At 45.2% G+C, this 26715-nt stretch overlaps 1 protein-coding gene across 1 annotated transcript in view; it reads right to left on the reverse strand.

The window, feature by feature from the left end:
• Nucleotides 1-26715, reverse strand: part of cfap99 (cilia and flagella associated protein 99) — a 155047-nt gene that overhangs the window by 65231 nt on the left and 63101 nt on the right. Inside the window, exons 7-8 of the mRNA XM_041185362.1 lie at nucleotides 21066-21134; nucleotides 13050-13133 (exon numbers count right to left, since the gene is read on the reverse strand). Of these exons, the coding sequence (XP_041041296.1) occupies nucleotides 13050-13133; nucleotides 21066-21134 (153 nt within the window). The remainder of the gene's footprint in view (nucleotides 1-13049; nucleotides 13134-21065; nucleotides 21135-26715) is intronic.

The raw sequence follows: 26715 nt of genomic DNA on the forward strand, positions 1-26715 counted from the left end.
ACTCCTGATCCTAAATTCCTATCCTGTCTGCAGTCCCAAGCCAGGCATCTTCATTACAATAAAAACAAAAATACTGCAGATGCTGGAAACATGAAATAACAACAGAAAATGCTGGAAAAACTCAGCAGGTCTGACAGCATCCGTGGAGAGAGAAACAGAGTTAATGTTTCGAGTCAGCACGAAATGTTAACTCTGCTTCTGTCTCTACAGATGCTATCAGACCTGCTGAATTTTTCCAGCATTTTCTGTTTTTATTAACTTCATTATAATGCTTGAGAAAACTGTGCCTCTCTCGCGAATCAATAATTGAGTTGAGCAGCTGCCAAGTAGTTGTGGATACAGCTTATAAAGAGCACTCTTAGCTAAGTCGAATCCAAATCCATTGCCAAATGAATCCATTGGGCCCTTTTGGCAATAAATTTGACTTGTTGTCTCATGACCCCACATTTAGGGCAGCGGGACCCTGGGTGGCAGTTTACCCGCAGCGCTCAATTAAGAGGTGGGACCTCCATCCAATTGAGGAAGGCAGCCCACTTCCCAGGCTGGATCAATCAGAGTGCCACTGTTAGAGGTGGCCAGTGCTGAACTTCATCCTTGACAGCGCCATCGCTAGACATGGTCAATGCTGAGGCTGCAGCCTCGAGAACGCCACTGTTAATGTAGCTAATGCTAAGACTGCAGGACAAAGGAGAGCGCACCTCCCTGTTGAGATACCCTCGAAGAGATGCTAAATTTTATTCTGTATCATGCTGGCAGGCAGGCTCTGGTGATTGGGTGCAGGGTGAACACTCCATTAGGGCCCATTTCTGTCATTGGAGTGGCCACAAAGAAGGGGCTCACAACCCCAGGAACCCACTGGAGGCCACCACCTCCACATGTCAATTACTTTAAATCTGTGCCCCCTCATTCTTGATCCTTTCATGAGCGGGAATAGTTTCTCTCTCTCTGCTCTATCCAGATACTTCATGATTTTGAACATCTCTATCAAGTCTCTTCTCAGGCTTCTTTTCTCCAAGGAAAACAGTCCTAACTTCTCCTATCTATCTTCAGAACTAAAGTTCCTCAACCCTGGAACTATTCGCGTGAGTTTTTTCTGCACTCTCTTTAATGTTTTCACATCTTCCTAAAGTGCGGCCCACATTGCTGGGCCAGGCTAGACACAATATTCTTGCTGAGCCGAACTAGTGTCTTATACAAATTCAACATAAGCTCCTTGTTCTTGTACTCTATGCCCCTATTAATGAAGCTTATGATCTTGTATGCTTTATTGACTATTCTCTCAAACTGTCCTGCCACCTTTAATGACTTATGCAGATATACATCCAGGTCCCTCTGCTCCTGCACCCCTTTTAAAATTGCACCCTTTATTTTATATTGTCTCTCCGAGTTCTTCCTACCAAATGAATCACTTCACATTTCTCTGTATTAAACTTCATCTGCCACCTGTCCACCCATTCCACAAATTCTCTATGTCCTTTTTTGAAGTTCTAAGCTATCCTCCTCACAGCTCACAATTTTTCCAAGTTTTCTTTCATCCACAAATTTTGAAATACACCAAGTTCCCAGGTAATTAATATACATCAGGAAAAGCAAGGGTCCCAACACTGACCTCTGGGGAAGTTCACTACAAACTTACCTCCAGCCTGTAAAACATCCATTAACTATGTCTCTCCATTTCCTGTCACTCAGCCATTTTCGTATCCATGTTGCACCTGTCCTTTTATTCGATATCTTATAACTTTGCTCACAAGTCTGTTGTGTGGCTCTGAATCAAATGCCTTTTGGAAGTCCATGTCCCTCATCAACCCTCTCTATTAAATCTTCAAAAAACTCCAGCAAATTAGTTAAACATGATTTTCCCTTAAGAAATCCATGCTGGTTTTCCTTAATTAACCCACATTTGTCCATGTGACTATTAATTTTGTCCCAAATTATTGTTTATAGAAGTTTCCCACCACCGAAGTTAAATTGCCTGCAGTTGTTGGGCTTATCTTTACACCTTTTTTGAACAACGGTATAACATTTGCAATTCTCCAGTCCTCTGGCACAATCCCTGTATCTAAGGAAGACTGAAAAATTATGGCTAGTGCCTCTGCAATTTCCATTCTCACTTCTCTCAGCATCCTTGAATGCATCTTGTCTGGTCCTGGTGCTTTATCAATTTTGAGTACAGGTAGCCTGTTCAATACCTCCTCCTTATCAATTTTAAACCTTTCTTGTGTCTGAATTACCTTCTCTTTCACCATGGCCTGGGTAGCATCTTCTTCCTTGGTAGAGACAGGTGCAAAATATTCACTTAATATCTCAGCTATGTGCTCTGCCTCCATGCATAAATCCTCCACTCCTCCTTTTACCACCATATGCCTACCATAGAGACATATTTATATGTCTATAGAAGACTTTGGGATCCTGCTTTATGTTGTTTGCCTGTCTTTTTTCATACTCCCTCTTCGTTTCTTACTTGCTTTTTCACCTCCCCTCTGAACCTTCTATATTCAGCCTGGTTCTCAAATGTATTTTCTACCTGACATCTGTCGTCAGTGAGCTTTTGTGAGGAACTACACTTTTTTTTCTTTATCTTCATTTCTATCTCTTTGTCATCCAAGGACCTCTGGATTTTCCCGTTCTAAGGAATATACCTTGACTCTGCCTGGACTAACTCCTCTTTGAAGGTCACCCTTGTATAGCCACAATTTTGCCCAACCTTTGGCTCCAATTTATTCAGCCCAGATCTGGTCTTATCCCACTGAAGTTGGCTTTCCCCCAGTTAATTATTCTTACTCTGGATTGTTCTTTGCCCTTTTCCATAGTCAGCATGAATGTTGTGCTACAATAATCACTATCCCCCAAATGTTCTCCACACTTCATCCATTTGGCCCACCTCATTCTCAAGAACCAGGTCTAGCAGTGCCTCCTTTCTCATTGGACTGAAAATATAGGGAAGAATTTTCCGGTTGGCCAACAGGGCTTGGACCCACTTGCCGACGTGTAAAATGACACGCAGTGATATCGGGTGGGCGTCCCAACGTCACCACGCGTCATTTAGGTCGTCTGTTCGGCGGGCACGCTGCCACATTGGCTGCGCACCTACCAAGCTGTCAAAGGCCTATTAAGGTCATTAAGAAAATAATTAAAGTTGTTAAGAATGTAGCCCGTCCAACCTTAAGGTTAGTGGGCAGGCGAAGAGCCCAGGCGGCCTTCGCATTTTTCATGAAACCTCATCCACGGGCGGGATGAGGTTTCATGAAGTGTTTATTAATTAAATAAAAGTGTTTGAATAAATGAATGGCCATGTCCCAGCTCATGTGACAGTTTCACATGAGGGGACATGTCCTTAAAATTTTTTTTTACCTTTATTAAATTTCTCAGAACTTAAACTAATCTCCTTGAGGCACCTCTGTGCCTCAGGGAGATTTCTGAGCTCTTATGGACACATGCGCGAAAGAGAGCAGGCCCCGGCTCAGGGAATGCACCCCCCCACCCCCCCCAGCCCGCACAGGGAGTGCTCAGCACTTCTGGTTGTGTCATGCTAGGTGGGCCTTAATTGGCCCACCAACATAAAATGGCGGCGCGCACCCAATCGGGGGCACCGATTGGGTTCGCACTCTTTCCTGCCCGCCCCCACACAACCCCCCACAACGGGGAGAAAATTCAGCCCACACTGTTGTAAAAGATTTTCCTGAACTCATTCTAGGAACTCTTTCCCCTCCGTGCTCTTTACTGCACTACAATCCCAATCTTTTTTTGGTAATTAAAGTCCCCCATTATAACTACACTATAATTTTTGTGCCTCTTTGTCATTTCATTGCAAATTTGTTCCTCAACATCCTTCCGACTACTTGGTGGCCTATTTGAGCAATGTAATTTACACCGTTTTTGTTCCTTAGCTCTAGCCAAATCAATTCTGTCCTTGACCCCTCTGGAACATCCTCTCTCTCCAGCACCGCTTAATCAATACCGCCACCCCTCCCAATTTTCCTCCCTTCCCATCTTTCATGAACACCTTGGGCATAATTTTCTGTGCCTGCTGGCAGTGGGTGTGATAGGTGGTGTGCGCGGACAGTATGGTGCGATTAATTTCACAACGGCGGGTAGGCAGATTGCGATCTTCCGCTCAGCCTGCCAACAGCAGGCCGCATTTCCCGCCAACGGTTGTCAGGGAGCTCATTGTAATACATCAGCATATTATTAAAAGGCCATCCCGCTAGGCTCTCGGAACCCCGCCGGATCATCCGTCCACGTTGGCAGGAAAGCACACCAACGTGTTTCATGATGGCACACAGGCAACATGCAGTTGGTGGCCTTCACTTTGGGGGAACTGAGGCAAGTGAACAGCATCGATTTTCACAGTTCGCCATGGTCATCTGTTGCTTTGCAGGCTTCAGGGGCATCGGGGGGGCCTGGGTGAAGTGCTGCCCAGCCTCGGAGACGACTGTTTTTTTTGGGGGGGTGGGGGGCGGGTGGGGTGGTGGTGGTGTCCTGGAGCAACAGCTGTCCAGCTTCGGAGGCAACTAATGCTGTTGTCATGAAGTGGGGGGGGGGGGGTGGGTGGGTGCAACTGCTGGCCAGCCTCAGACGTGACTGTTGCTGTTGTCGAGGGGTGGGGGGAAGCAACTGCTGCCCTGGCGTTGGATCCTGCACACAAGAAATCAAAGTGCGGGGCAGGGTAGGCAGGTGAAGTGGCCACACAATAGGGCCACCTGAATAAACTGACCATTCCTCTGCAGCTGAAACAGTTCAGGCACCGCCACAGTGCTCATGCAAGCAACATGGAGGCACCTAAGTGCCACCAAGTGCTCCAGACCATCCCCCCCCCCCCCCCCCCCCCCCCCCCCCCCCCCCCCCGGGGCTGTCTGCCCCCTACCCACCCCTGGCACAGACTGCGAGTCTGCAACCACTTTTCTGGACCACAGAGCAGTTGGACTGCACACATTGTACAATCTCCTCGACAATGCTGGCCATGTAGCAGTCACTGCTGGAGGTGCTCACAGCCCCTTGCAAGCTCAGCAACCTGGTTAGGAACTGTCTCCCCCATGTCACAGGTTGACAGGGCAGCCATGCAACACACTCATCTGTGGCCATCTGAGGGGTGGCCAGCACTCTCCGGGAAGCGTTAAGGGACCATCACACAGGGCCAGGAAAGCTGCGAAGTACACCCATGCTAACCACATCTCTCTGTGTTTAACGCAGGAGGACCACGTCAAAAGCATGGAGCCTGGCGACCTAGCTGTATGCCTGATGGCTCACAGACAATGAAGAAGGTGGAGGAGAGAGCGACTGAGGCACCTGACCACGCAAAGGTAGGAGCTGCAACCTCAGAAAGAAGGGGCAGCTGGGGCTCCTCCACACGCTGCCCAGGATCAACAGTGAGGTGTGACTGGTCGGCGCCTAGCAATACCCAGGGTCTATACATGCCACCTGTCATTCCTGCAGATGACCAAGAACCAGTGTTGCCAACGACTGTGCTCACAGCTGCCACTTACTGCAGGACTTGGCGCCAAGGGGACATGGAGGGCATCCAGTGTCAGTGGCTGTGAAAACTACCGTGGCGCTCAATTTCAATGCCAGTGGCTCCTTTCAGGGCTCCACGGGTGACTTCTGTGGGATTTCACAATCCGCCACCCACAAATGCATCCATGAGATCACGGATGCCATCTTCTCGAAGGCACACAACTTCGTGCATTTCGCCTGGGACTGGGACAGCCAGGATGCAAGAGCCATTTGGATCCATCTGGATCTTGGGATTCCCACAGGTGCAGGGTGCGATCAACTGCACCCATGTGGCCCTCAGATCTCCGTTGCTGCACAAGGTGGACTACATCAACTGCAAGGGATTCCACTCACTGAACGTGCAGCTGGTATGAGACCACCAGAAACACATCCTGTAGGTGTTCGCATGGTTTCCAAGAAGTGTGCATGACTCCTACATGGTCAGTCAGAGATCCCTGGAGTCTTCCAGGATCCACAGGGACTGCAGGGATAGCTCTTTGGGGACAAGGGCGACCTGCAGAGGATGTGGCTGATGACACCCTGTAGGGCGGCCTCAGTGCAGCACAGCAACACTATAATGAGGCTCATGCAGCAGCTTGCAACTTGGTGGAGCAAACCATCGGGATGCTGAAGATGAGGCTCCAGTGCCTGGACTGGTCTGGTAGAGGCCTGCAATACAGTCCACAGAGGGTGTCACGCCTTGTCATCATCTGCTGCGCCCTTTACAACCTGACACTCCAGCGAGCAGGCGAGCTGGCTGAGGAGGAGATGGAGGAGCTAAACGTCTCTTCTGATGAGGAGGACGCTGACTATGATGACGGTGGGGAGGTCCTCGAAGGCGACGATGGTCGGGTTGAGGCCCTCGTACTGGCTAGGCAAGGCAGATGCACTCGGGAGGCTCCTCATAGCTGCTAGATTTGTGCAGGATGATGACAACATGCATTGAAGTGACCCCATAAATCCTCACAGCGCACTTGTGAACGTTTTACTCCAGTCTGGCTTATGGCAGTGCCAATACCCTCGGTGAGAATGTTCCTGTCATGGAGATGCAGTGGAGGCCCCAATAGTCACTCGATTGCAGGAGGATGATGACGAGATACATTGAGTACACTTCATAAATCTTCACATAGCCTCTGAGAATGTCTGACACCCATCTGGCCGAGGGCAGCTTGCTTGCATTCCGTGATCAGGGTCATATCATAGAGACACAGCCAAGAAACTTTAAAAGTTTCGATGCTTTATCCGCCTTCAATACCTGAGCTATTCAGGAGTTGGAACACAGTATCAATAGTCACAGATGCTGAAGAGATGGGGGCCAGCCCCTCCTTAAAGATTCTGACAGCACAACGAGAGAATGAGTGAACTCCGTGGCCCACTACATTCTGGCAGCAACGACAAACAACGCTGAGGTGCAGGCATCAGTAATGTTTCCAGGGAGTGTGCGGCCAGACCATCACTTTGGTCTGAAGGCTGCACAGAGCACAGGGAAGAGGCCCTGGACTGAGACACCTGCCTTTATCTTGTGCAGAAAGATTTCACATCTAAGTGACAAGAACACTGCTCGAGAACAAGGAGCCATAGGCAAGGAGACATTCTTAAGAGTTTTTGACAATAGTGAACAGTATGTACAAGTGAATAACACCCATGCATAGGCAATGCAACTAATTCTCCTTAACCTTCCTAACCCTGCTGCTATGTCTTGGTGCTCCCCGGACATGCACAGCGGAGGTGGAGACAGCCTGCTGACTGCGATGCCCTGCTTGTGATGACTTTGGAAGGCGTCCTCTGGAGGGCCCTGAACTGCTTTCGGGGTCCTGCTGTGTGGCTGCTGAGGTCACAGGGAGAGGGTATTTGGATGGGCCGGTCACTCCCTGAGTCAGTGGGGTGGATAGGCCAAGAGTGTGCACCTGCTGATCCTCCTCCCTATGGATGCTCGCGGGCCCAACGCTGACTCCTCGAGGGGAAGGGGCAGTTGGAGTGAGACTGAGCTGCCCTGCACCCCTCTCACATACACACTGTTGTAGGCCAACTATGGCATCAGTGGTGGAGTTGAGCCCTCGCAGCAATGCAGGAGCGATAACCTGGACCAAGGTCTCCATGGCAGCCGCCATCCTACTAGTGTTGACCTCAGTGCATTGACATGCCGGTGCTATCACCTCAGCCTGAAGGCGAATGCGTTCCTCCCTCGTGCCTTGCAATCTGAGGAGTGCAGCGGACATCCCTTCCTGATGTTCCCTAGCTTGTCTTTGCAGTTCCAGCAACTGTGACATGACCGTGTCCGGAGGCTCGTCACCTGACTCAGACTCAGCAATGTTCTGGCCTCCAGCAGTCCTCCGAGTGCTGGGGACCTGGGAAGTCCCTGCCTCCACCTGTTGTGAATCAGACAGTGTGATGTGCACATCAGATTGTGATCCCGTGTCCATTCTAAAGCTAGGTCCCACCAAGGTGTGTGTCTCTGCGCTGATGGAGGGTGTGGGTGAGTACTGTAATGGAGCTTTGAGGAGAGTGTGCCTTCAGTTTCCCCTTTGGAGGTTTCTTCATGGCCTGATTGGAGGGCCTGGGTCATGGACTCTGTCGCCTGTTAGTCAAATGTGCCTGTGAAAGTAAGGGGAGATAATTATTGCATGGCAGTGGCCTGTGAAAGAGGACACATCACTCATGGCATGGTTGTCTGATGGATGTTGCAATGCTGGATCCTCACTTGGTAGAGCAACGCCGACCTCACTGTCAGCACAGGACCGGTCCCGGTCATCGCCGGCCAGCTGGATGGCTCTGTTTTCAAAGTACATGAGGACCTTGATTTTGGGCTTTCCACCACTGGTCTGCGACCGCTCTCTCTTGTTGTGTGCCAGCCTGTCCTGCAGGGATAGAGATGGAGAAAGTGTAAGCACTGCCAGGCCAGATGATAAATGTGCCTGGCCTGTGCGGGTGGTGGGTGGTCCCATGGATGGGCTGAGGACAAAGAAGGTGAATGAGAGAGTGAATGGTGATGTCTTTTGGACTGGCAGTGAGTGAGTGAGGGCCATATGGATGTGTGATGGGTTTGTGAGTGTGTGAGTTGGGAATGATGAAAAAAGTGACTTACCCTGGCGGAATGGAGGAGATCATTCATCCTCTTGCAGCACTGGGTGGTTGTCCTCTTCTGAAGGATGTTGGCGCTGACCACCACTGCCACTGCCTCCCAAGCTGGATTGGTCATGTTGCTGTCCCAAGCTGCAGCCAGAGAGGGGGTACAGGACATCCTGGCGGGCCTCCATGGCATCCAGCACTCGCTCGAGGGGCCCGTCACTAAACCGAGGGGCTGTGGTCCTTTTTCCTTTGCTGGCCATGTCCCCCAGGCAGCAGTGGTGAGCTTGTGGTGATGAGCAGTGTGATGGAGGCTGCCTTTTAAACATGGCGACGGGGTGATGCAACAGCGGGCTGATGGCGGGAGGGCGAATGAGAGCCCATCCGCCATGGAAACAGCGTGTTTCCCGGGAATGCATAAATAATGTGGCGGGTTTGGGATGATACGGCGTGAAAACCCACCATCGCCGTCGGCAGGTAGGATGCCATTTTGCCTGCCCGCTCCCACACTTAGTACAAATTTGAGAAAATTCCACCCCTTGTATCCAGGAATATTTGTTAACTCACCAATCTTATTTGCCACATCTATGCATTCGCAGACATGCACATTAACCCTGACTTAGACTTTATTACTCTCTCCCTTACTCTGATCCCACCTATTAACTTATTATTCACTACTCTAGCGGCATCTATCTCTCCCAATATTCTGTGTATTTTGGTATTCCTATCTGATATTATCCCTGGATTTCCACATCCCTGCCAAGTTAATTTAAACCCTCCACAATAGCACCAGCAAAGCATCCTGCAAGGAACTCAGTCCTGGCTCTATTAGGTGCAACCTGTCTGGCCTGTACAGGTCCTATCTCCTCCAGAATTGGTCCCAATCCCCAAGAATCTAAAGCCCTCCTGCCCGCATCATCTTTCCAGCCACGCATTCATCTGCTTAATCCTCCTATTTCTATATTCAGTTGCGTGTGGTACTTTGTGTAACCCAGAGACTATTACTTTTCAAGCCACGCTTGCTAATTTCCTACCTAGCTCCATAAATTCTGAATGCAGGACCACATCCCTTTATTTTCTTTCATGGGATATGGGTGTCGCTGACAATAGACCAACATTTGTTTCCCATCCTAAACTGCCCTTTAACTGAGTGGTTTGCCATGCCTTTTCAGAGGGCTGTTAATAGTCATGCTGAGAGTCTGGAGTCACATGTAGACCAGACAAGGATGGCAGATTTCCTTCCCTAAAGGGTTTTTGCAACAATTGATGATAGTTTCATGGTCACCATTACTGAGACCAACTTCATATTCCAGATTTTATTAATTTAATTCAAATTCCATCAACTGCTATTGTGGGATTTGAACCCATGTCCCAGGTCATTAACCTGGGTTACTAGTCCAGTGCTATTACCACTACACCACCATCTTCCCCATTAATACTAATGTGGACCACCTCTGCAGGCTGTTCACCTTCCCCCCTCAGGCTGCTCTGTCGCCGCTCAGTGACATCCTTGACCCGAGTGAGTCAGAACAGCTCAATGTTAAATCCCAAGATCGAAAATAAGGAATTAAATGTAAAGCATGCAGGATTCCGGTGACTGGTTCCTTTCAGCTTTTATCATTTAAACAATGGAAACAGGTTTCCAAGTGAATGCTGCTCACTGACTGAGCTTGGTTGTTAAATGTGTTTGAGTAGTTGTTTGCACCTTTTGATTAGCAGATCGTGACTTCACATTGCTGACTATTCCAGCTAGAAAAGGCACAAGAAACTGTGAGTATCAACACAGCAGCAGGAGGACTCAGAAAATCAGGAGACTTTTTAAAACTTGATCATTTAACAAGATATATGCTTCTTTCTGTTCATAGTCACTGCTCCAATGCAAGAGAAAAATGGATTTAAAACACATAAAACTCATCTCAGGCAGCTCTGGACAGTGTTATGTATAGACTAAAGGCTATAAACATTGTCTCAGGACTGCACTTAACCCAATAACTTTGAAATAAAAGCAAAATACTGCGGATGCTGGAAATCTGAAACAAAAACAGAAATGTTGGAAACAGGTCTAGCGGCATCTGTAGAGAGAGAAAGAGTTAATGTTGTAAGTCCGTATGACCTCTGAAGAAGGGTCATACCGACTCAAAACATTAACCCTGTTTCTCTCTGCATAGATACCAATAACTTTGAAAATTGTTTTCAGTGAGAAGATGAAATTGTGAACAAGAATGGGTAGACATATATATTAAAAAAAATCCTACAAATACTGGAAAACTGAAATTATGGGAAGAAGTGATGCTTCAAAATACAGAGCCTCAACCAGATCCCATCTAGAGCCCTACATTCCGTTCAGGTAATGCACCTCAGGAAGGATATATTGTTCTCAGAGGGGTAACAGCACAGACTCACCAGAATGATCCTCCTCCTCTTCAGGTACCTTGCCGCTAAAGGGTGGTGGCAACCATGGCATTCCATTGGATTGCTACATGATTATGGCAGTAGTTTGCCATTACCTTCTGCAGTACAGCTGACCAGGTAATTCGCCCACTTTTATCACCTGCCATCAGGCATCTTGAAAGGATGTACAGGCTGATAAATCAACCTGCTTAACCACATTATGAACGCATCTTCAGTGGCCATCAAGTTCTGTAGTAGGACTTGAATCTGGTGCTTCTGGCTCAGAGGTAGGGACACCACCACTGCATCACAAGATCTCCCACCATAATTATACCGTGGTTTAAAGAGTTAAATTATGAGGCTGCATTACATAAATTTGCCTTGTATTCCCTTGAGTCTAGGGGATTAAGATGAACTAATTGAGGTGATTAAAATAACAAAAGCATTTAATTGAGTAGATGCTAACAAGCTGTTTCCTATGATGAGGAATCCAGAACATGAGGGCACATCTTAAAATTAGAACCAGGCCATCCATGAGCATAATCAGAAAGCACTTTTTCACACGTAGGATAGTCCAACGGTGGCATTCACTCCCCATGTGTAACACAGAAGATCAATTTTGTAAATATTCTATTTTCCCCCAATTTTCCCCTGACACTTCCTCCAATTTGCAATGACTTACCCTGTCTGAAACTGAAGATGGTTGATGAGAAGAAACCAGTTCCCAAGAAGGGAGTCAAGAAAGCCTTAAAGAAACCAGCAGCAAAGAGCAGGAAGAAGCGGCGAAGGTTGAGGAAGGAGAGTTACTATATCCACGTCGACAAAGTGATGAAGCAGGTTCATCCCGACACTGGCATCTCCTCCAAGGCCACGAACATCATATTTTTGAGTGGATGAGGCTTCCCGTTTGGCCCATTACAACAAGCGCAGCACCATCAACTTCTGGGGAACAGGCCAAGCACACCGTGTCGGAAGGGACAAAGACAGTGACCAAATACACCAATGCCAAGTAAAACTCCACAATGGGCTGAGAGAAACATCCAATAATGATCGCACTCTCTTCGTGTCTGACAATAAATGTTCATGAGCTAATTGACTGTGCTGACCATCCAAGCTAAACTGTTACCTTTCTTTTGTTTCCCATAGGGATCAATGAATATCTATCAGTCAGGGGACCTCTGATGGGCCTAACCCCCATCCATCTAGGGGCACCATCACTAAATCCTCCACTATCATCATCCTGGGGGTCACCATTGACCAGAAACTGAACTGGACTAGCCATATAAATATTGTGTCCACAAGAGTAGGTTAGAGGCTAGGAATTCTGCAGTGAGTAACTCACCTCATGGCTCCCCAAAGCCTGTCCGCCATCTATAAAGCACAATTCATGAGTATGATGGAATAGTCTTCACTTGCCTGGATCAGTGCAGCTCCTACAACACTCAAGAAGCTTGACACCATCCAGGACAAAGCAGTCCGCTTGACTGGAACCACATCCACAAATATTCACTCCCTCCACCACCAATGCACAGTAGCAGCAGTGTGTACCATCTACAAGATGTACTGCAGAAACTCACCAAGGTTCTTTAGACAGCACCTTCCAAACCCACAACCACTACCATCTAGAAGGACAAGGGCAGCAGATACATGGGAGCACCACCAACTGGAAGTTCCTTTCCAAGCCACTCACCATCCTAACTTGGAAATACATCACCTTTACTTCCGTCCTTAAAAGCACTGTGGGTATACCTAAATTACAGGGACTGCAGCGGTTCAAGAATTTTTTAGGGATGGGCAGTAAATGCTGGCCTAGCCAGTAATGCCCACGTCCCGTAAATGAATTTTAAAAACTGAGGACAATGTTAGCAAAACTTAAAGTCCCATTTTCCAAATTTGTTTATCTTCACAAAGAATATTCATCCTGTTATCACTGGTTTGCAAATTCCTGTAAGATTCAATGCAGAGCCCACTGAAACATTATAGCCTTGAGGTTATTGTTAGTGTTATTAAAGCATAGACACTAAATACGTTCCTATGACACTTCTGTGTTTGTTAGTTCAACAGAGGCATTACCCTTTTTAAAATAATCTATCAAATCTTACCATCTGTGCAGGAATTGGTCGTGCTTTTCGAACTTTGTGTTTCATCTTGGCCTCTTCCTCCTTCATAATTTCAGACAAAACTCGCTGTCAGGGTTACAAAGAAAGACACGTAAGTAACTATGGCAACAGAAGATATCCGTGAAAGATAATTCTGCAAACCTTTGTATATCAGCAGCGTTTGATTCTAATTCACTTGTGTAGGTGGTGGGAGCAGCTTTTAAAAGGGTCACTCCTGCAGTTTGTTAGATTCTATCTTATGCAACATATAATTAAGAGGTCGGGTGTGCAAAAGATACAGTTTACAATGGGTCTATAAATGGGCAACTCTTACCCTGAAGGTTAATAATGAATCAGTGCTCAAAATGAAATGTTAAATTCTGAGTTTACATGGAGCTATGTGTATGCAAGATTTCACTGACCACTCAGTTGTGAAATGTGGAGACCCCATGTCCACCCCATCATTCGAGTATAAAACAGTTGTTCATAGCTCCATGATTTAGTTGTGACCTGTAGAACTGGCAATATAAAGCGAATATAGGTGAAGAGACCAAAAATGTGAGGGACACTGAGCAGCAGTTTGGTGAATTTTAAGCCCATCATGACTAACAGTACAACCATTAATAACAGTCCAATTCACCGCAACAGGCACAATGTAACTGCTTCTGGTGGGGATCAAGTTGAGCTCCAATACAACAGAGTAGGAGCTGGAGCTTGGTGAAGACATCACCAAAACTTCCTTTATCAACCGATAAGGAAAAGGATTCAGCAGATTTGCTAAAAAGAGAAGGAAGTTTGAACAGCCAACCAACTGAAAATTACAGAGGTGAATGGGGAATATATTGCCATACATCTAATTGAAAGCAGTTTACCAGTTTGAAAATTTATAGTAAAGCATTATTCTTTCTTGACAATAATCCCAAACATCTGTTTCAAGCAAAGGTTAAACCTTTGGACTGTCACTGCAACTTACTGACATCAGAATGATTGAAAGCAGAGTTTCTTATTGACCAAGGGCTTCCCACAGAACAAGTTTTGAGGCGAGAATGGACCCATGGAGGAAACTTGCTTGCTCACAATGTGCTGCCAATTAGGCTCATTATTGAGCCATTTGCCACCAATTATCTGAGTCCACCAGAATTTAATCATTGCTCAGGGATCACATGCGACTAGCATGGCCTTCCTGTGCTTTCCAAAGGTCACCAGGCAAGACCTTCTGGGGATGGTCCCAATGGGGTTGGTCCCTCTTTAAAAGGCACCTAGTGCTCGGTCAAGGGACCTAGCATTGGGAAGCGGGGAGGTTTCCTTTGAAATCCACTACCAGCCCTTGGCTCCGACCCTCCCCTTTATCCCATGCCACCCCCCGCCCCCCATCCCTCTCTCTTTCCCCTGTGGTCTAGGTCCCTTGGTGATCCTATGCCTTTCTCTGGGTGCATTATTGACAGCAGCCACCTCTTCTGGTGATGCTGCTGGCACTGGAAAGCTGCCAGTCTCTGAGTGGCCTGCAGGATTTCCGCTCCAGGATTCATGAATCCCGGGAAAGCCTGACTGGCCAGTTAATCCCATCAGGCCTCCCCTTCAGAACCGAAATGGGTTTTCCATCGGTTCTTCAACTGGTGGGCTGAACACACATTAGTTACATTAAATTTCGCCCATAATATCTCTTCTTATTTTTAAGGAGAATGCTATAATTCCATCTTCCAATTGTTTCCCACTTTCCTCCCACTGCAAGCCTAAGGAGAGTGGAGGTACTACTGAGCAAATGCTGATGCTTCAAATGGCTGTGCCCTTGAATAGTAGATAACATTCCATACAGTGAGTTCACAATTATGGTTATGCTTCTGAGGAACCTCATTATTCTGAGGAATAATGTGAGAAGGTACCAAAAGGTACCTTCTCACATTATTCTATCTTCGTATACATCACCAGCTATCGGAAATAGTTTTGGTATCTAATTTTTGCATCATTTAAAGATCCTTATTTAAACTCATTTTATCCTTATTGTATCTTGTGGAAATAGTCGCAGATACAAAATGCATCCAAGATCATGCAAAATAACATGGTCAGCAATGTATAAAAGTGGAGAAATTTTAATGTGAGAGGGTAGATAAAAAGAAATGAAGAGACCAGGAAGGTTGAGCTGGACTGGTTGGAAACTATGCTGTTCCTCTGCAATTACATCTTTTTTCAATTAGATCATAGCATTGGCTATGAGTGCGTCTGTTCATTTAACCTTCAATAAACCTCAAAGTGTTTCACTTCTTGGCATACAGACACAGGACTGCATCCATTGTTTACAGTATTACAAAATTCACATTTTTACTTGGCATTTTGATTTCACTTGTACTCTCTGCACCTCCACAGACCCTTTCCTTTACTGAATTTGGGGTGGTTAGCCCAGATTTTCTGATCTGTGGAAACTGAAATAAATCAAGACGGTCATATCTCTTCCCTGGAGCTGTCCTCCCAGCAGCCTGGTGAAATACAACACCTCGGATTTAAACATATGGCCAGTGGTCAAATTTAGTAGTAGTCAATTCATCAATGTTATTGACTTTTTCGTTGTGCTATTGTAAATAAATTAATGGCTGTCAACTATGGCAACTGTAATTTGATTCACTAAAAATAATAAGCCTACATAAAGGCCTTTATCTCAATAAGATGATGGTAGGTTTGGTTTACAGGATTAAATAGGAACAGAATAAATTGGAGCAGGAGTAAGCTATATGGCCCACTCAAGCCTGTTCTGCTGTTCAATAAGATCATGACTGATCTCCTCCCTTAACTTCATCTTCCCACACTAAACCCATTTCTTTTGATTCCCTTAATGGCCAAAAATTGTTCTATTATTGATCTCAGCCCTGAATACACTCAACGACTGAGTCTCCACAGCTTCTGGAGTAGAGAGTTCCAAACAAACATTAGAAATAGGGGCTGAAATTTGCACTGAGTGGGTGGGCACGTGTCCGACCCACTCAAGCATAAAATGATGTGTAATGACGTCGGGCGAACATCGTGATATCATCGCACACTCGCATGATATTTCGGTCAGCAGGCGAGAAGTGGGAGTTGGCAGCGTGCCTGCCGACAATTAACAGGCCTATTAAGGCCATTAAAGTAATAATTGACTGAAAACTTTCGCTGGCCATCCAACCTTCCGGTTGGTGGACAGGCGAAAAGGCCAAGCGGCCTTTGGATTTTTTAGAAAGCCTCATCCATGGGCGGGATGAGGTTTCCAACAGCAATTAAAAATTAAATCAAAAATTTTAAATTTCACCTATAACATGTCCCTGCTCATGTGACAGGGTTCCAGCCAGCGTGAAATCAATGTTGGGGCCTGATTGCGGGCGGTGGTCAGCTTCGCGGCTGCTCTCAGGCCCGCCTGACCGACAAGGTAAAAATCCTGGCCAGGAACAGAAATAGGCCACACCACCCCTCGAGCCTGCTCCACTACTCAATAAAATCATCACATCAATTCCACTCTCTCGCCCCATCCCAATATCCCTTGTTTCCCCTGGAGTACAAAAACATATTGATCTCAGCCTTGAATAGACTCAATGACTGAACATCTTCAGCTCTCTGGGACAAAAGATTCCTAGGGTTTACAACTTTTGATTGAAGAGATTCTGTCTCATTGCAGTCTTAAATAATGGACTCCACATCCTGAGGCTACGACACCTAGTTCGAGATTCCCCCATGAGGAGAAACAGCCTCTCAGCACCTACCTGGCCAAGTCCCCTCAGAATGTTATGTACTTCAAGAAGATCACTGCGCATTCTTCGAAACACCAGAGTATAGGTCCATTCTAGTCAACCACCCCTCTTATCCCAGGAATCAAATAACTATTTTTGCTGCACTTTTTATACTCCTCCGACATAAAGCATTGACTGACCTACCTCTCTGACCAAACTTTTGGTCATCTGATCTAATATCTCCTGATGTGGCTTGGTGTGATATTTTGTTTAATGACTCTCCTGTAAAAGCCTTGGGATGTTTTATTTATTACAAGCACTATCTAAATATATGTTGTTGTTGTTGACTAAGAAGAACATTTCTTGAATGACAGTGGCATTCCCTGATGACACGGGCAGGTGATCTGCACCCGAGCCTCTTCTTCTATCAGCTTGGAGGTGGATAGTGCTCACAGCCCTTGAGTCAGAAGGTCACGGGTTCAAGTTGCAACACAGGGACTTGAGAACATAATCTAGGCTGAACTGTACTGAAGAACTGAAGGAGCGCCACACTGTCCTTTGGATGAAATGTTGAATCGAGGCTCTTTCTGCCCCTTCAGATGGATAGTAAAGATCTCATTGCACTATTCAAAGTAGAAATAAAGAATCCTGTCCAAAATTTATCTCACAGCCAACAGCAATAAAACAGAGTAACTGGCTGTCTCATTTCTCTGCTTAACAGTGAAGTACATTTGAAGTAAATCATTGTGAAGTGTTCTGAGATGTTGTGAAAGGCATTATATAAATGCGAGTTCATTCTTGAGCTGGCTGCTAGCCGAGTACATCATCCCATGCTGATCTGCCCTTAGCTTCCTCTCTGTGGGGAGGCACTGAGAATCCACACTGAACCTACTCAGTACAGCTGAACAAAGACTGGGACCCTGTTAAATGTGGACTTATAGATGCAAAGAGATTATAAACCTTCACTGAGTCCTTAGATCATGGCGCCCTGTCCTTGCATCATTGCACTCTACACTTGGATCATCGTACTGTGTCCTTCGATCATTGCACTCTGCGCTTACACCATTGCATTGAAGTACCAAGACGACATACTTCACTGAACAGAATTTATTAGCTTGACACTCCTAATTTCCTCTTGTGAGTAATTTCTAGAAAACTCTTTGCGGTTGGTTTCTGGCTGCTAGCACTAACTTGACTGTTGGATTTTGAGTAGGGGGTAAAAATAACAAAGTAATTTAAATGAACTAAGTTCTGATGCCAGGGATACTTTAATTTACATGATGGCATCAAATATTTACCATGGCAAATTACTTTTGAGCACTAGAGACATTAAAATACCTTTGTTCGTAAATTAGTAGTATTCAAGGTCTGTTGTTTTGTCACTTTCCTGGGGCTGCTGCCCATCTGTGCATTACTAGGTTCTCATGTGCCCCAGTTTGAGGCCTACCTGTCTGGCTTACACCTTACTCAGAGCACTGAGATTGCATTCATCAGTGTCAGAAAGGACAGTATGGCTTTTCGTCATCCTCCTTGACCTCTTTGCCAGCCTGGAATACTGTTGACCATTCCCACTTCCTCCAAAGTCTCTTCCTCAATTGTCTACTGACAACACACTCTTTGGCTCCCACCAGCATCTCTGACTATTGTTCCATTAATCTCCCCAGCTACCACTTCAGATTGAGTCAAGAGGTGGGAAACCTTAGAGATTTTCTCAAATCTAAGCTCAAATCCATCTCTGCACCCACTCTGCAAACAAGATTTTCTTCCACTTTGTTAGAACTAGAGATAGTTAAGTTATATGTGTATTTATATGTGTTAAGAATAAGCTATAGCTTTAGGTTTAAGTTTAGTTAATTTTTTTTTATTTGTGTGTTAGAAAGTTGAAGCCCAGATTTTGGTTTCACTTTAGAGTGGGGCCACAAGGTCTGAAGCCCTGTTTGTGTACCTGAATTTTAATAAGGTTTTATGACTCTTGAAGTGGTTTATGGAAATTAAAGCAAAATAGGAAAAACTGTGCTGTTGCCTAGCAACAGGGGCCCACAGAGACACAGGGAGAAACAGAAAGCAGTTTTTGGGCAATTGGAAGCAGGTGCCAGGAGAAGCTGGGAGCAGGAGAGGAAACTGCAGGAAGTAGGCTCCAAAGAGCAAAGAAGAAAGTCCCAAAACCAGGGAGTGATACAGGAAAAGATGGCAGTTTCATCAAAGGACAAGGACAGGAATCTGGAATAGAGCCTGTTCAGTGAAGTTAAAGTATGGAGCAGAGGAAAAGGCTCTGAATTAAAGAGGGAAAACTGCAGGGAACAGAATCAAGGCAAAGTGGGCTTGCGAAAAGCCAGAAGATCCAAGGAGACAACCAAAGGTGGGTGACTCCTTACTATAGCCTGTGAAGATGTAGTGTCCTGCTTGGTACAGCTGAATACCTGAGAGTGAATGCATGTAGACATCCAGGAGAAGAGAACATTGGAAGGAGAGTACAAACCCTTAGAAGTGGATCCTTGTTGAAGACATACAAGTGAAAGTGGCATTTGGGAGAAGATTCCAAGGCAAGTATTTTGAGCGTTGAGATTGGAAACCCTCGGGAGAAAGACGGAGTTCAGTTAGACTGGTTGACTCACTGTGTGACAAGCATCTGGGAGGAGTTGATAAGAAATCCATAGCATCTGCTTTGGGTGGCATCTGTCAGTTGGTTTCAGAGTGTGGAGTGTCTGACCACAGGTTGCCCATTGGTTTACATGAACTGCATAATTATTGTGAACATTAGAGTATAAGGTAGATTTTGTAACTTGTATTATCCTTATGAATCTGTATGTATCTGTAAAGGTATAGTTGTGGTTGAAGGAGTAGTGTAATATAGTTAATCTATTCTTGTTTAATAAATGTTTTATTCTTTTGTTATAAGCTAATCAGGGGACTCTGTGTCACTGTTCAGTAGCAGCCCTCCACATTACTAAACAAAAAAAATAAAGTTAGGGTCTATCAAGCCAGGTTCCATCCTGGGATCTGACTTGTCCAGTAGTAACATCAACTGGGATCATAACAACCTCTGCATGTTGGCCCCTTCACTGCAAAAGCTGTTTTTCTGGCCTCAAGGTTTGACAAACATTTTGATTAACACTTACCTAACATGTTTCTCTGTCTTAAATCCTCACAAAATCCCATACTTCAAACATCTCAGAGATTGATTACTTCACCCAGACCCTAATGAGTAGAATTCAAAATTCTCATCCTTACTCTGAACTTTCTCCATGTCTTTGCTTTGCCCTAACTCAGTGATTTCCTCCTTTATGTCACAGTATTAACTCTACTCTTCTAAAACTACGGGCAGAATTTTACGTCCTGCAGGCAGGCACACGCCAGACCCAATTGGGTGTAAAATCGCGCGTGATGACGTCGGGCGAGCATCCTGACATCATCGCGCACTCGCATGATATTTTGCACGGTGAACACATGCAAAAGTCAGAAGCGTACCTGCTGACAATTAAGTGGCCAATTAAGCCCATTAACAGCGCAATTCATTGCGATTTTTCGTGGCCCACCCAACCTTATGGTTGGCGGGACGGGTGAATCGGCCTTTACATTTTTCATGAAGCCTCATCCAAGGGCGAGATGAAATCTCCATTAGGAAATAAAATAAAAAGAAATATCTGGGGACAGCATTTTTATGAGGTATGCTTTCATGTGCTTGACTGTGGTGCATGGGCATTTTCTTTGCAGCTTTTTACTGCTTCATTTCATTATTTGCAGGTCTGCAGCTCCCTGAGGCAGCTGTCTGCCTTCAGGGAGCTCTCTCAAAGTGCTCACCCGCTCCCATGGTGACGTCGTCACCCGCCCTCTTCCTGCTCCCGCCCTGACTGTGCTGAGCTTTTCGGCGCACATTCCATGCTGGCTGGCCGTTAATTGGCTAGCCGGAGCGAAATCATGGTGGGGGGCCAATCACGGTCGGGAACCTGTTTCCTGGCTTCTCCCGGGCCCACCGATAGCTCATGCCCGGCAACTGAAAAATTCAGGGCTGTGCATCTCTTTGTTCAACTTCCCCAGTCATTCAACTGCTATGCTCTTGTCCTGTAGAAATTCCAGCTGGTTTTTAGACTGTCTTACTACCTCCCTTCCTACTTTCAAAAGCCTTTTCAAAACCTCTCTCTATGGTAGTTCCTGTATCTTAACCCTCCCATCTTTCCCTTTTCCTCTCCTGTTTGATGCTCACTTTCTTTTTCCTTTCCAATATAAAGTGCTTTTTAAGGTATCTTCTTCCCCATGAGGAGTGGAAGTAGAGATGCAAGTTATTCCACATACACTTTCCAAATTATGAACAAAATATACACTGTACCCTTTTATAGTTGGACTCCCGTGTCATGGCACATCGGAACGAGTCAATGTTGGCTTCCATGAGGTGCTCCTAAGATAGAAGAATGTGCAGTTTATGATTGGTTATGAACACTATACCAGTGACAGTTTTTTAATCTCCATTCCCATCATTGTCTCTTCTGTTTGTTTTGCATGAGGAAGCACTCAATAATCTCAAACTGAGATATCCAACTCAAAGAGGATAAAAGATATGGAGTTAGGCAGCTGATTCTCCACCCAGCTTGAAGCACTCACCATATACAATGTCCAGGAAATTATTTAATCCCAATATTTTTCCCTCCAAGACTTTTATAGTTTGTATTTTGGCAATCACTCCTTTTTTAATTTTTGTGGCATTTTCATGATCCTTCAGGAGATAGGGAAAGAAAGAAGGAGGGTAGCAGCATTGATTAAGGAGATCATTACACCTGCAGGTTAGGAATTTCCTACGCCTTTAGAATTTCTAAACAACGCCTGTTTATACAGGTTCTGATACCACAATTATATAGCGCCTTGCTGAGACCACACCTGGAGTATTATGTGCAGTTTTAGTCTCCTTACCTAAGGAAATATATACTTGCCATAGGAGGAGTACAACGAAGGTTCACCAAACTAATTCCTGGGGTGGAGGGATTGACCTATGAGGAAAGCTTGGTCAAGGAGGTAGGTATTAAGGGGTATCTTGAAAGATAGAGAGAGCAGGAAAAACAGAGTTTTAGAGAAGGAATTTCAGAGCTTGGGTTCCATGTGGTTGAAGACATAGCTGCCAATGGTGGGATGATTTAAATTGGGATACTCAAGAGGCCAGAATAGGAGGAGCACAGAAATCTTGGAGGGTTCTAAGGCTGGAGGAGGTTTTTTTTCCATTATTTGGTGGGATGTGGAGGTTGCTAGAAAGGCCAGCAATTGTTGCCCATCCCTAAATGTCCTTGAGAGCACTTAAGAGTCAACTACATTGTTGTGGCTCTGAAGTCACGTGTAGGCCAGGCCAGGTATGGACAGCAGATTTCCTTTCCTAAATGACATTGGTGAACCAAAAGGGTTTTTACAACAATTGGTGATAGTGTCATGGTCACCATTACTGGGAATAGCTTTTATTTCCAGATTTTTTTAAAAGTTGAATTTAAGAGCATTAGCCTGGATCTCTGAATTACTAGCTCTGAATTACTAGACATACCACTAAACCACCATCTCCCTTTAATTGACAAGGGTAGGAACGGTGAGGCTATTGAGGGATTTGCACACCGGAATGAGACTTTCAATAAAAGCAATATCCTGTTCTTGCTGGAAAACTGAAATAAAAACAAATCAATGAGCACAAAGGTAATGTCAGGGTGTAATTGACTTAAACTCCTAGAGCTACGAGGATACAGCGGAGGAATGGGATAGATTCAGCTGCTTCACAGAGAGCCGACATGAACTCAATGGGTTGAATGGCCTCCTTCTGTGTTGTATTGCCTCCCTATCATCAATTCCTAATCTGCCTGTGTCAATTAGGAACCCATCAGCCTCAGGAAGGGGCCTTTGCTGCCTGTTCAGGTTGAAATTGGACTTGGCAAGATCCAGTTGGCTTTCTGGCAGGTATGTAACTCAGAGGGTTTTTAACTGCCCGCCTGCCTTATCTCTTTGGGTTCTGCTGGGCAGTAAGAGTTAAAATCATATCCTCCATAAAAGAGATGTATAGAGGACTGTATAGGCTAAGACATGAGATAGAATCACTTGAATTAAGCAATTGTGGGGAGTGGGGGACGTGATAAAAAAAATCAATGAAACTAACTCCAGCAAGGAAAAAATGCCAACAGGAGAAAAGGAGGATCGGGGACAAAACTGGTAGACAAATCATAGACTAGTACAGCATAGAAGGAGGCCTTTTGGTCCATCAAGTCTGCCACGTGAGAAAACAGTAAAAAGATTTGTTTGGGTTTGATGCTTCAACTAATGTCAATTTGTTCCAAACATTAGTCCCATGGCAGTACAATTTAAGGTTTGATGGAGTATGTGAAGTTGGAGGCAGGAGGAGGTCAAATGTTAATGAAAATCCATCGAGTGTTACTCAGCAATGCAGAATGGTGCTGTAGAACAGACAGGGAAAAGATGATTCTCAGCTCTGCATCTGTATGATAACCAGCACAGTCTGCAGCACAATCATGAACAGCCCTTTGACGTTCTCTCACAAGACCTACCTACCCTCACGTTGTTAACAGATTCAGGAGCTCATACTGAGTGTTACAGGATCATTAGCATCTCTCCTGTTCTGTCACAAGACCTGCTGTCATGTATTAATGGTTCAGGAGGTCACAGATGCTGTTTTAATGACTGTAGGTTTACGTGAGCATCAGACTTTGTGTGGGAAGAAGGAGCCTATAAAGCCTGCAAGTAAAAATCAACTGATATTTAGGTTTGAGGGTGGTAATGATGTTGGGGTTTTGTGCAGAATTTGAATTTACTACATATCAAATTAGAATAATAATTATTACACGTAAACACCATTATCAAAATGACTGCAATTGAGTCATTTGGATCTGTGAAAAAAGGATGCAAATTATGTTGAGGCAGGATCTGAATCTAAACAATCAGTGCTTCTGGCTTTGCAGCATGCAACTTCTGAGAGCACTATTAACTTTGTTAACATTTTTGAAGGAATCATGGTCAATCACGATGAAGTTGGATCATAATTCCTTAATACTTGTCAAACAACTGATGAGCAACTTACACAGTAGAATTATCAAAGGAAAATCTGGGGGAAATGACAAAACACGATGTCAGAATGTGAGTCCCAACCTACTTTTATGTTGTGCTTTTCATGTTCACTAGATTTTCTATAGAGGGAAGAGAACGGCATGGTCACAGTCACATATATGACTTCGATTAGAGTCAGTTCATTGCTGTGGCAGGTGTGGAAAACTGACGAGACAAATTCAAACATGAAATTGTGAGAAAGATGGGAAAAAATTGGGAGGCCACACCGCATTCCAGGACTTTGGAGATGAAAGAGAGGCAGGAGAGAGGGGTCGAGTGTGGTTCTTTTGAGAAAGTGGGTGATGACAGCCGTTCCGAAAGGGAGGAGAATAGTACCTGAAGCAAGGAAACCGTTTACAATGTCAACTATCATGGGCACCAGGAAAGAATGTTGGCCTTCAGCAGTGCAGTGGCAGTAGGGTGAATGGATCATGAGGTAGGCCTATCGAGTGATGGGACATGAGGGGAGATAGGAGAGAAACTCAAGAAAGACACGGATTCAGGGCTAGAGTAGCAGGGGTGGGGGTGGGGGATTGGGGAGCTGGGATTAAGAGAAAGAAGGGTGCGATGGTGGCAACAGAATTAGTATCAATTTCTGTGATAAAGAAAACCATTATTATAAATTCGTTCATGGGATGACAATGCCAGCATTCATTGCCTGTCCCTAATTGCCCTTGAGAATGTGCAGTTATCGCTGAAGGTGAGAATGAAGAGGCCAGGAGACGTTTAATGTTTAATGACATGTTTAGTAGTGCACAGAAGTCAGGGGTTATTCTTGCTCTCCAGGATGATTCTGGAGTGGTGGGCAGTTTTGGCAGATGAGAGTGGGGCCTGTTAATGTTTTATGTGGCCCAGGCAAATCTGACAATGGATGGCTAAATCAGTTATTTTATTCATCCACAGGAGGTAGGCTTTGCTGGCTGGGCCAGCATTTATTACCTATCCCGAGTTGCCCTTGAGAAGGTGGTGGGTGAGCTGCCTTCTTGAACCGCTGCAGTCCACGGGTGTTGGTACACCCACAGTGCTGTTAGGAAGAGAGTTCCGGGATTTTGACCCAGCAACAGTGAAGGAATGGCGATATATTTCCAAGTCAGGATGGTGAGTGACTTGAAGGAGAACTTCCAGGTTGTGGTGTTCCCATCTAGATGTTAGTGGTTGTGAGTTTGGAAGGTGCTGTCAAAGGAGCCTTGGTGAATTCCTGCAGTGCATCTTGTAGATGGTACACACTGCTGCTACTGTGATGGAGGGAGTGAATATTTGTGGATGTGGTGCCAATCAAGAGGGCTGCTTCGTGCTGGACGATGTCAAGCTTCTCAAGTGCTGTGGGAGCTGCACTCATCCAGGCTAGTGGGGAGTATTCCATCACACTCCTGGCTTGTGCCTTGTAGATGGTGGATATACTTAGGAGAGTCAGGAGATGAGTTACTCATTGCAGGATCCCAGCCTCTGACCTGCTCTTGTAGCCACAGTATTTATATGGCTGGTCCAGTTCAGATAAGGCTCAAATCTGTACCCTTTGGGCTTGAGAGAATGGCGATGTGGTCCATACAAGGGGGAAACAACTGGGTAGGGAGACACAGGATTTGCTGAAGGTAAGCATATTAAAGCTGGGGTGAGAGATGGTTAACAGCTGCTCTGAGTTGAAGGCTAAAGGCTAGGATGTTGGGAATAACAGAAATATAACTGTACAGCTGTACAGTACACATATGGCCATCAAAGAAAGTAGTTGTTATACTGACACGTAAGACTGTAATAAGTAAGGAGGCAAAAGTGAAAATTGCAACTCTACAAGTTATCACAGTCTGATGTGAGGGTAAATGCGTCATTGAAGAAATTTCCATGGGCCAGAGCACTTGGCCTCAATTCCTACTGTTCTTGTGATTAACAGTTAAGATTGTGTAAAATTGGAACTGCCAATGTGGAACAGATCATAAAACCCAGTCAGACATGAACAAATCACAATAAACAAGCTTTGGTAGATTTGCTTGGGACCTTGGAAGGCAAAAGCTGTTAGATGATTGGGGAAGAGCGCAAAGCTGGTAATACGTACAACACTTTTCAGATATTTCAGAATGGAATAATTCACTGCCTTTGCATTGCTGATAGTAGGGATACTCGCCCAGCAGCAGTACTTATCAGAAACACACTGCCTGTGATTTTCCACATAACTGAGTGAGGCTCCTGCTAGCACTATAGACTTGTAAAATTACCTCTAATGTACTTCATCGTTAACACAATGGCTACAAACAGATCTATAACAGTGTCTGCAGTTTGCAAGGACAGAGGTTTAGTGGGGATGTCACTATTATAATAAAGTGTGATTTGTTAGAGGGGATTCGAAATTGTGGAAGAATGGGGCTGAGCAGATAGAAACTGACTTATTTCAGTGATTGAGGGAGGTCTAGAGCATGAGGACATGGATATCAGGTTCATTGTAAGAGATTTAGGGCACTCAGCAGGAATTATTTTTTACATCATCCACCTTGGGATGTTTATTACATTAAAGGCACTGCATAAATGTAAGTTGCTGGTGTACATAGAGGGTTGTGGAATGCACTATCGAAAATAGTGATCGATACTGCGACCATGGCAACGTTGGAGAAAAGGTAAGATAGGTGATTGAAGAAAAAGGTGGATAAGGGGATGTGGAAACAGGGCTGGCACCTGGGATCAGGGTCAATTTCTGATGTGGATGATAAACTCCAATACAGATTGCTTGGCCTGAATAGCCTGTTTCTGCTTTGTGATTTCTATGTAATTATATGTAATGGCAATGCAGTTCCCCAGATTGATAAGTGTGTCTAACTACTCATTATATACCATCTGCTGTCTTCACACAGCAACATTCCAACCAAATGTGAACAGCACCACTCGCCTCCCATCGTGCCCACTTG

Source organism: Carcharodon carcharias, chromosome 4, assembly GCF_017639515.1.
Source record: "Carcharodon carcharias isolate sCarCar2 chromosome 4, sCarCar2.pri, whole genome shotgun sequence".
Lineage (NCBI taxonomy): Eukaryota > Metazoa > Chordata > Chondrichthyes > Lamniformes > Lamnidae > Carcharodon > Carcharodon carcharias.